Source organism: Neolamprologus brichardi, chromosome 16, assembly GCF_056152115.1.
Source record: "Neolamprologus brichardi isolate AB-2024 chromosome 16, ASM5615211v1, whole genome shotgun sequence".
Lineage (NCBI taxonomy): Eukaryota > Metazoa > Chordata > Actinopteri > Cichliformes > Cichlidae > Neolamprologus > Neolamprologus brichardi.
Genome location: NC_142119.1, coordinates 2,120,355 through 2,131,679, shown reverse-complemented (window position 1 = coordinate 2,131,679; position 11,325 = coordinate 2,120,355). Strand labels below are relative to the sequence as shown.

At 45.1% G+C, this 11,325-nt stretch overlaps 2 protein-coding genes across 2 annotated transcripts in view; both read left to right on the top strand.

Moving 5' to 3' along the window:
- col6a3 (collagen, type VI, alpha 3) overlaps positions 1 to 11,325 on the top strand; it is a 120,223-nt gene that overhangs the window by 65,173 nt on the left and 43,725 nt on the right. The window lies entirely within an intron of this gene.
- Positions 685 to 7,193, top strand: LOC148098095 (collagen alpha-3(VI) chain-like). Its single transcript, XM_087852958.1, has 8 exons — positions 685 to 1,207; positions 1,425 to 2,024; positions 2,279 to 2,872; positions 3,090 to 3,689; positions 3,944 to 4,537; positions 4,868 to 5,467; positions 5,723 to 6,322; positions 6,577 to 7,193. The coding sequence occupies exons 1-8, from the start codon at positions 685 to 687 to the stop codon at positions 7,191 to 7,193; spliced, it is 4,728 nt and encodes a 1,575-aa protein (XP_087709084.1).

Here is an 11,325-nt window from a genome sequence, read left to right as displayed (position 1 = left end):
AGGCGGACGACCCCTCAACACTGGAGCAGCTCTCCGGTACTTGAGGGATAACGTCTTCACGGCCTCTGCCGGAAGCAGGCGGCCATCAGGAGTTCCGCAGGTCCTAATATTGATCACTGGTGGAAGATCATTTGACAGTATTGATGAACCAGCCTCTGCTCTCAAACAGCTGGGTGTCTTGACCATTGCAATTGGAACCCGAGGCTCTGACCCCAGAGAACTTCAGACCATAACTGGCGAGCCCAGTTATGCTCTATCTGTGTCTGAACTTACTGACCTACCCAAAGTACAACAGCAACTTGAGTCCTCTGTGGAAGCTGCAGTTTTTGAAGTCACCCCAGAATTACCAACCGTAATTGGTACGTTGTCAGACACATCCTATTGCTGGCTCCAAAAGTTACTAATTTCAGCTACAGAGAGGAAAAGCAAATAAATCAATGTGATGTGTGTATAGGTTTTTTGTGCATTTCAAACCAGTTGGTAGCATGCTGTGGTCTTTCTAAAACAGAAGTAGGCCAGGCTAGTGTTGTTAAAATATTAGTGTGCCAGTGAAAGATAATCTCACAAGCTTTGTGAAAGGTTTTAATTTTTTTGTCCTACTGTCTTTTCTCAGCTTCACGTGACAGAAAAGATATTGTATTCCTTCTGGATGGTTCTGATGGCACAAGGAATGGCTTTCCTGCCATGCGTGATTTTGTAGAGAGAGTGGTGGAGAAAATCAATGTGGGAGAAAACAAAGACCATGTCTCTGTGGTCCAGTACAGCAGAGAACCAGTGGTCAATTTCTATCTGAACACATATACCACAAGGGAGGATGTGGTGGACTCGGTCAGAGGGCTTAGACACAAAGGAGGAAGACCCCTAAACACTGGCGCAGCTCTCCAATACGTCAGAGACAACGTCTTTACAAACTCCTCTGGAAGTAGACGCCTGCAGGGTGTCCCACAGATATTGATCTTACTAACTGGGGGAAGGTCTTTTGACAATGTAGATAGCCCAGCCTCAGCTCTCAAACAGCAGGGCATTTATGTGATTGGCATTGGAACTAGGACCTCAGATGCTAGAGAGCTGCAGAAAATATCATATGAGCCCAGTTATGCTCTGTCAGTGTCCGAGTTCACTGACCTTCCCAGTGTCCAAGAACAGCTCTCTTCTGTAATGAGCAAAGTGATAGTGAGGGCCACGCCCATGACACCAACAGTGACCGGTAAGAACGTGACTCCTTTGTAATCTCCAGTATCATGGTAGGAAACAGTGTGAAAAGAAACCAAATGTCATTTGCTGTGTTCAGTTAGCCAGTGGATTGTTTTTTTTACAAAATAGTTGTGCTTGCGAAGAAAGAGTTCAATTTCAAAATGTTTCTCTTTAGCTGCAAAATATTTGATTGAGCAAGTTAAACATATGGTAAATCTCATGTCTCTTAGTGGTCAGACAGCCAGAAGGAAGGGATGTGGTGTTTTTGCTGGATGGATCTGATGCTACTAGAAGTGGATTCCCAGCTATGAGAGACTTTGTCCAAAAACAAGTAGACACACTGAGTGTGGATGATGGCAAAGACCGTGTGTCGGTTGTTCAGTACAGCAGCGATCCAGCCGTCCAGTTCTATCTGAACACTTACACCACAAAAAGAGAGGTCCTTGACAGTGTCAGAGGTTTGAGGCACAAAGGCGGACGACCCCTCAACACTGGAGCAGCTCTCCGGTACTTGAGGGATAACGTCTTCACGGCCTCTGCCGGAAGCAGGCGGCCATCAGGAGTTCCGCAGGTCCTAATATTGATCACTGGTGGAAGATCATTTGACAGTATTGATGAACCAGCCTCTGCTCTCAAACAGCTGGGTGTCTTGACCATTGCAATTGGAACCCGAGGCTCTGACCCCAGAGAACTTCAGACCATAACTGGCGAGCCCAGTTATGCTCTATCTGTGTCTGAACTTACTGACCTACCCAAAGTGCAACAGCAACTTGAGTCCTCTGTGGAAGCTGCAGTTTTTGAAGTCACCCCAGAATTACCAACCGTAATTGGTACGTTGTCAGACACATCCTATTGCTGGCTCCAAAAGTTACTAATTTCAGCTACAGTGAGGAAAAGCAAATAAATGAATGTGATGTGTGTATAGGTTTTTTGTGCATTTCAAACCAGTTGGTAGCATGCTGTGGTCTTTCTAAAACAGAAGTAGGCTAGGCTAGTGTTGTTAAAATATTAGTGTGCCAGTGAAAGATAATCTCACAAGCTTTGTGAAAGGTTTTCATTTTTTTGTCCTACTGTCTTTTCTCAGCTTCACGTGACAGAAAAGATATTGTATTCCTTCTGGATGGTTCTGATGGCACAAGGAATGGCTTTCCTGCCATGCGTGATTTTGTAGAGAGAGTGGTGGAGAAAATCAATGTGGGAGAAAACAAAGACCATGTCTCTGTGGTCCAGTACAGCAGAGAACCAGTGGTCAATTTCTATCTGAACACATATACCACAAGGGAGGATGTGGTGGACTCGGTCAGAGGGCTTAGACACAAAGGAGGAAGACCCCTAAACACTGGGGCAGCTCTCCAATACGTCAGAGACAACGTCTTTACAAACTCCTCTGGAAGTAGACGCCTGCAGGGTGTCCCACAGATATTGATCTTACTAACTGGGGGAAGGTCTTTTGACAATGTAGATAGCCCAGCCTCAGCTCTCAAACAGCAGGGCATTTATGTGATTGGCATTGGAACTAGGACCTCAGATGCTAGAGAGCTGCAGAAAATATCATATGAGCCCAGTTATGCTCTGTCAGTGTCCGAGTTCACTGACCTTCCCAGTGTCCAAGAACAGCTCTCTTCTGTAATGAGCAAAGTGATAGTGAGGGCCACGCCCATGACACCAACAGTGACCGGTAAGAACGTGACTCCTTTGTAATCTCCAGTATCATGGTAGGAAACAGTGTGAAAAGAAACCAAATGTCATTTGCTGTGTTCAGTTAGCCAGTGGATTGTTTTTTTTAGAAAAAAGTTGTGCTTGCGAAGAAAGAGTTCAATTTCAAAATGTTTCTCTTTAGCTGCAAAATATTTGATTGAGCAAGTTAAACATATGGTAAATCTCATGTCTCTTAGTGGTCAGACAGCCAGCAGGAAGGGATGTGGTGTTTTTGCTGGATGGATCTGATGCTACTAGAAGTGGATTCCCAGCCATGAGAGACTTTGTCCAAAAACAAGTAGACACACTGAGTGTGGATGATGGCAAAGACCGTGTGTCGGTTGTTCAGTACAGCAGCGATCCAGCCGTCCAGTTCTATCTGAACACTTACACCACAAAAAGAGAGGTCCTTGACAGTGTCAGAGGTTTGAGGCACAAAGGCGGACGACCCCTCAACACTGGAGCAGCTCTCCGGTACTTGAGGGATAACGTCTTCACGGCCTCTGCCGGAAGCAGGCGGCCATCAGGAGTTCCGCAGGTCCTAATATTGATCACTGGTGGAAGATCATTTGACAGTATTGATGAACCATCCTCTGCTCTCAAACAGCTGGGTGTCTTGACCATTGCAATTGGAACCCGAGGCTCTGACCCCAGAGAACTTCAGACCATAACTGGCGAGCCCAGTTATGCTCTATCTGTGTCTGAACTTACTGACCTACCCAAAGTGCAACAGCAACTTGAGTCCTCTGTGGAAACTGCAGTTTTTGAAGTCACCCCAGAATTACCAACCGTAATTGGTACGTTGTCAGACACATCCTATTGCTGGCTCCAAAAGTTACTAATTTCAGCTACAGTGAGGAAAAGCAAATAAATGAATGTGATGTGTGTATAGGTTTTTTGTGCATTTCAAACCAGTTGGTAGCATGCTGTGGTCTTTCTAAAATAGAAGTAGGCCAGGCTAGTGTTGTTAAAATATTAGTGTGCCAGTGAAAGATAATCTCACAAGCTTTGTGAAAGGTTTTCATTTTTTTGTCCTACTGTCTTTTCTCAGCTTCACGTGACAGAAAAGATATTGTATTCCTTCTGGATGGTTCTGATGGCACAAGGAATGGCTTTCCTGCCATGCGTGATTTTGTAGAGAGAGTGGTGGAGAAAATCAATGTGGGAGAAAACAAAGACCATGTCTCTGTGGTCCAGTACAGCAGAGAACCAGTGGTCAATTTCTATCTGAACACATATACCACAAGGGAGGATGTGGTGGACTCGGTCAGAGGGCTTAGACACAAAGGAGGAAGACCCCTAAACACTGGGGCAGCTCTCCAATACGTCAGAGACAACGTCTTTACAAACTCCTCTGGAAGTAGACGCCTGCAGGGTGTCCCACAGATATTGATCTTACTAACTGGGGGAAGGTCTTTTGACAATGTAGATAGCCCAGCCTCAGCTCTCAAACAGCAGGGCATTTATGTGATTGGCATTGGAACTAGGACCTCAGATGCTAGAGAGCTGCAGAAAATATCATATGAGCCCAGTTATGCTCTGTCAGTGTCCGAGTTCACTGACCTTCCCAGTTTCCAAGAACAGCTCTCTTCTGTAATGAGCAAAGTGATAGTGAGGGCCACGCCCATGACACCAACAGTGACCGGTAAGAACGTGACTCCTTTGTAATCTCCAGTATCATGGTAGGAAACAGTGTGAAAAGAAACCAAATGTCATTTGCTGTGTTCAGTTAGCCAGTGGATTGTTTTTTTTACAAAATAGTTGTGCTTGCGAAGAAAGAGTTCAATTTCAAGATGTTTCTCTATGTTTCTCTTATTTTTTTTCTTCCATTTTTGTTCTGTTTTTGTTTTTTTTGTTTTTTTTTTATAAAATAGTTGTGGTTGTAAAGAAAGAGTTCAATTTTTCCATGGTGCTTTTTAGCTGCAAAATATTTGATTGAGCAAGTTAAACATATGGTAAATCTCATGTCTCTTAGTGGTCAGACAGCCAGCAGGAAGGGATGTGGTGTTTTTGCTGGATGGATCTGATGCTACTAGAAGTGGATTCCCAGCCATGAGAGACTTTGTCCAAAAACTAGTAGACACACTCAGTGTGGATGATGGCAAAGACCGTGTGTCGGTTGTTCAGTACAGCAGCGATCCAGCCGTCCAGTTCTATCTGAACACTTACACCACAAAAAGAGAGGTCCTTGACAGTGTCAGAGGTTTGAGGCACAAAGGCGGACGACCCCTCAACACTGGAGCAGCTCTCCGGTACTTGAGGGATAACGTCTTCACGGCCTCTGCCGGAAGCAGGCGGCCATCAGGAGTTCCGCAGGTCCTAATATTGATCACTGGTGGAAGATCATTTGACAGTATTGATGAACCAGCCTCTGCTCTCAAACAGCTGGGTGTCTTGACCATTGCAATTGGAACCCGAGGCTCTGACCCCAGAGAACTTCAGACCATAACTGGCGAGCCCAGTTATGCTCTATCTGTGTCTGAGTTCACTGACCTTCCCAATGTTCAAGAACAGCTCTCTTCTGTAATGAGCACAGTGCTAATGAGGGTCACACCTTTGACCCCAACAGTGACTGGTAAGAACATGACCCATCATCAAAGTCCAGTATCATTGTAGGAAACAGTGTGAAAAGAAATCATTTGGTTTTGCTGTGTTTAATCAGGCAGTGGATCGTTTTTTCTTCCATTTTTGTTCTGTTTTTGTTTTTTTGGGTTTTTTTTATAAAATAGTTGTGGTTGTAAAGAAAGAGTTCAATTTTACCATGGTGCTTTTTAGCTGCAAAATATTTGATTGAGCAAGTTAAACATATGGTAAATCTCATGTCTCTTAGTGGTCAGACAGCCAGCAGGAAGGGATGTGGTGTTTTTGCTGGATGGATCTGATGCTACTAGAAGTGGATTCCCAGCTATGAGAGACTTTGTCCAAAAACAAGTAGACACACTGAGTGTGGATGATGGCAAAGACCGTGTGTCGGTTGTTCAGTACAGCAGCGATCCAGCCGCCCAGTTCTATCTGAACACTTACACCACAAAAAGAGAGGTCCTTGACAGTGTCAGAGGTTTGAGGCACAAAGGCGGACGACCCCTCAACACTGGAGCAGCTCTCCGGTACTTGAGGGATAACGTCTTCACGGCCTCTGCCGGAAGCAGGCGGCCATCAGGAGTTCCGCAGGTCCTAATATTGATCACTGGTGGAAGATCATTTGACAGTATTGATGAACCAGCCTCTGCTCTCAAACAGCTGGGTGTCTTGACCATTGCAATTGGAACCCGAGGCTCTGACCCCAGAGAACTTCAGACCATAACTGGCGAGCCCAGTTATGCTCTATCTGTGTCTGAACTTACTGACCTACCCAAAGTGCAACAGCAACTTGAGTCCTCTGTTGAAGCTGCAGTTTTTGAAGTCACCCCAGAATTACCAACCGTAATTGGTACGTTGTCAGACACATCCTATTGCTGGCTCCAAAAGTTACTAATTTCAGCTACAGTGAGGAAAAGCAAATAAATGAATGTGATGTGTGTATAGGTTTTTTGTGCATTTCAAACCAGTTGGTAGCATGCTGTGGTCTTTCTAAAACAGAAGTAGGCCAGGCTAGTGTTGTTAAAATATTAGTGTGCCAGTGAAAGATAATCTCACAAGCTTTGTGAAAGGTTTTCATTTTTTTGTCCTACTGTCTTTTCTCAGCTTCACGTGACAGAAAAGATATTGTATTCCTTCTGGATGGTTCTGATGGCACAAGGAATGGCTTTCCTGCCATGCGTGATTTTGTAGAGAGAGTGGTGGAGAAAATCAATGTGGGAGAAAACAAAGACCATGTCTCTGTGGTCCAGTACAGCAGAGAACCAGTGGTCAATTTCTATCTGAACACATATACCACAAGGGAGGATGTGGTGGACTCGGTCAGAGGGCTTAGACACAAAGGAGGAAGACCCCTAAACACTGGGGCAGCTCTCCAATACGTCAGAGACAACGTCTTTACAAACTCCTCTGGAAGTAGACGCCTGCAGGGTGTCCCACAGATATTGATCTTACTAACTGGGGGAAGGTCTTTTGACAATGTAGATAGCCCAGCCTCAGCTCTCAAACAGCAGGGCATTTATGTGATTGGCATTGGAACTAGGACCTCAGATGCTAGAGAGCTGCAGAAAATATCATATGAGCCCAGTTATGCTCTGTCAGTGTCCGAGTTCACTGACCTTCCCAGTGTCCAAGAACAGCTCTCTTCTGTAATGAGCAAAGTGATAGTGAGGGCCACGCCCATGACACCAACAGTGACCGGTAAGAACGTGACTCCTTTGTAATCTCCAGTATCATGGTAGGAAACAGTGTGAAAAGAAACCAAATGTCATTTGCTGTGTTCAGTTAGCCAGTGGATTGTTTTTTTTAGAAAAAAGTTGTGCTTGCGAAGAAAGAGTTCAATTTCAAAATGTTTCTCTTTAGCTGCAAAATATTTGATTGAGCAAGTTAAACATATGGTAAATCTCATGTCTCTTAGTGGTCAGACAGCCAGCAGGAAGGGATGTGGTGTTTTTGCTGGATGGATCTGATGCTACTAGAAGTGGATTCCCAGCCATGAGAGACTTTGTCCAAAAACAAGTAGACACACTGAGTGTGGATGATGGCAAAGACCGTGTGTCGGTTGTTCAGTACAGCAGCGATCCAGCCGTCCAGTTCTATCTGAACACTTACACCACAAAAAGAGAGGTCCTTGACAGTGTCAGAGGTTTGAGGCACAAAGGCGGACGACCCCTCAACACTGGAGCAGCTCTCCGGTACTTGAGGGATAACGTCTTCACGGCCTCTGCCGGAAGCAGGCGGCCATCAGGAGTTCCGCAGGTCCTAATATTGATCACTGGTGGAAGATCATTTGACAGTATTGATGAACCAGCCTCTGCTCTCAAACAGCTGGGTGTCTTGACCATTGCAATTGGAACCCGAGGCTCTGACCCCAGAGAACTTCAGACCATAACTGGCGAGCCCAGTTATGCTCTATCTGTGTCTGAGTTCACTGACCTTCCCAATGTTCAAGAACAGCTCTCTTCTGTAATGAGCACAGTGCTAATGAGGGTCACACCTTTGACCCCAACAGTGACCGGTAAGAACATGACCCATCTTCAAAGTCCAGTATCATTGTAGGAAACAGTGTGAAAAGAAATCATTTGGTTTTGCTGTGTTTAATCAGGCAGTGGATTGTTTTTTCTTCCATTTTTGTTCTGTTTTTGTTTTTTTGGGTTTTTTTTATAAAATAGTTGTGGTTGTAAAGAAAGAGTTCAATTTTACCATGGTGTTTTTTAGCTTCAAAATATTTGATTGAGCAAGTTAAACATATGGTAAATCTCATGTCTCTTAGTGGTCAGACAGCCAGCAGGAAGGGATGTGGTGTTTTTGCTGGATGGATCTGATGCTACTAGAAGTGGATTCCCAGCCATGAGAGACTTTGTCCAAAAACAAGTAGACACACTGAGTGTGGATAATGGCAAAGACCGTGTGTCGGTTGTTCAGTACAGCAGCGATCCAGCCGTCCAGTTCTATCTGAACACTTACACCACAAAAAGAGAGGTCCTTGACAGTGTCAGAGGTTTGAGGCACAAAGGCGGACGACCCCTCAACACTGGAGCAGCTCTCCGGTACTTGAGGGATAACGTCTTCACGGCCTCTGCCGGAAGCAGGCGGCCATCAGGAGTTCCGCAGGTCCTAATATTGATCACTGGTGGAAGATCATTTGACAGTATTGATGAACCAGCCTCTGCTCTCAAACAGCTGGGTGTCTTGACCATTGCAATTGGAACCCGAGGCTCTGACCCCAGAGAACTTCAGACCATAACTGGCGAGCCCAGTTATGCTCTATCTGTGTCTGAACTTACTGACCTACCCAAAGTGCAACAGCAACTTGAGTCCTCTGTGGAAGCTGCAGTTTTTGAAGTCACCCCAGAATTACCAACCGTAATTGGTACGTTGTCAGACACATCCTATTGCTGGCTCCAAAAGTTACTAATTTCAGCTACAGTGAGGAAAAGCAAATAAATGAATGTGATGTGTGTATAGGTTTTTTGTGCATTTCAAACCAGTTGGTAGCATGCTGTGGTCTTTCTAAAACAGAAGTAGGCCAGGCTAGTGTTGTTAAAATATTAGTGCGCCAGTGAAAGATAATCTCACAAGCTTTGTGAAAGGTTTTAATTTTTTTGTCCTACTGTCTTTTCTCAGCTTCACGTGACAGAAAAGATATTGTATTCCTTCTGGATGGTTCTGATGGCACAAGGAATGGCTTTCCTGCCATGCGTGATTTTGTAGAGAGAGTGGTGGAGAAAATCAATGTGGGAGAAAACAAAGACCATGTCTCTGTGGTCCAGTACAGCAGAGAACCAGTGGTCAATTTCTATCTGAACACATATACCACAAGGGAGGATGTGGTGGACTCGGTCAGAGGGCTTAGACACAAAGGAGGAAGACCCCTAAACACTGGGGCAGCTCTCCAATACGTCAGAGACAACGTCTTTACAAACTCCTCTGGAAGTAGACGCCTGCAGGGTGTCCCACAGATATTGATCTTACTAACTGGGGGAAGGTCTTTTGACAATGTAGATAGCCCAGCCTCAGCTCTCAAACAGCAGGGCATTTATGTGATTGGCATTGGAACTAGGACCTCAGATGCTAGAGAGCTGCAGAAAATATCATATGAGCCCAGTTATGCTCTGTCAGTGTCCGAGTTCACTGACCTTCCCAGTGTCCAAGAACAGCTCTCTTCTGTAATGAGCAAAGTGATAGTGAGGGCCACGCCCATGACACCAACAGTGACCGGTAAGAACGTGACTCCTTTGTAATCTCCAGTATCATGGTAGGAAACAGTGTGAAAAGAAACCAAATGTCATTTGCTGTGTTCAGTTAGCCAGTGGATTGTTTTTTTTAGAAAATAGTTGTGCTTGCGAAGAAAGAGTTCAATTTCAAAATGTTTCTCTTTAGCTGCAAAATATTTGATTGAGCAAGTTAAACATATGGTAAATCTCATGTCTCTTAGTGGTCAGACAGCCAGCAGGAAGGGATGTGGTGTTTTTGCTGGATGGATCTGATGCTACTAGAAGTGGATTCCCAGCCATGAGAGACTTTGTCCAAAAACAAGTAGACACACTGAGTGTGGATGATGGCAAAGACCGTGTGTCGGTTGTTCAGTACAGCAGCGATCCAGCCGTCCAGTTCTATCTGAACACTTACACCACAAAAAGAGAGGTCCTTGACAGTGTCAGAGGTTTGAGGCACAAAGGCGGACGACCCCTCAACACTGGAGCAGCTCTCCGGTACTTGAGGGATAACGTCTTCACGGCCTCTGCCGGAAGCAGGCGGCCATCAGGAGTTCCGCAGGTCCTAATATTGATCACTGGTGGAAGATCATTTGACAGTATTGATGAACCAGCCTCTGCTCTCAAACAGCTGGGTGTCTTGACCATTGCAATTGGAACCCGAGGCTCTGACCCCAGAGAACTTCAGACCATAACTGGCGAGCCCAGTTATGCTCTATCTGTGTCTGAGTTCACTGACCTTCCCAATGTTCAAGAACAGCTCTCTTCTGTAATGAGCACAGTGCTAATGAGGGTCACACCTTTGACCCCAACAGTGACCGGTAAGAACATGACCCATCTTCAAAGTCCAGTATCATTGTAGGAAACAGTGTGAAAAGAAATCATTTGGTTTTGCTGTGTTTAATCAGGCAGTGGATTGTTTTTTCTTCCATTTTTGTTCTGTTTTTGTTTTTTTGGGTTTTTTTTATAAAATAGTTGTGGTTGTAAAGAAAGAGTTCAATTTTACCATGGTGTTTTTTAGCTTCAAAATATTTGATTGAGCAAGTTAAACATATGGTAAATCTCATGTCTCTTAGTGGTCAGACAGCCAGCAGGAAGGGATGTGGTGTTTTTGCTGGATGGATCTGATGCTACTAGAAGTGGATTCCCAGCCATGAGAGACTTTGTCCAAAAACAAGTAGACACACTGAGTGTGGATAATGGCAAAGACCGTGTGTCGGTTGTTCAGTACAGCAGCGATCCAGCCGTCCAGTTCTATCTGAACACTTACACCACAAAAAGAGAGGTCCTTGACAGTGTCAGAGGTTTGAGGCACAAAGGCGGACGACCCCTCAACACTGGAGCAGCTCTCCGGTACTTGAGGGATAACGTCTTCACGGCCTCTGCCGGAAGCAGGCGGCCATCAGGAGTTCCGCAGGTCCTAATATTGATCACTGGTGGAAGATCATTTGACAGTATTGATGAACCAGCCTCTGCTCTCAAACAGCTGGGTGTCTTGACCATTGCAATTGGAACCCGAGGCTCTGACCCCAGAGAACTTCAGACCATAACTGGCGAGCCCAGTTATGCTCTATCTGTGTCTGAACTTACTGACCTACCCAAAGTGCAACAGCAACTTGAGTCCTCTGTGGAAGCTGCA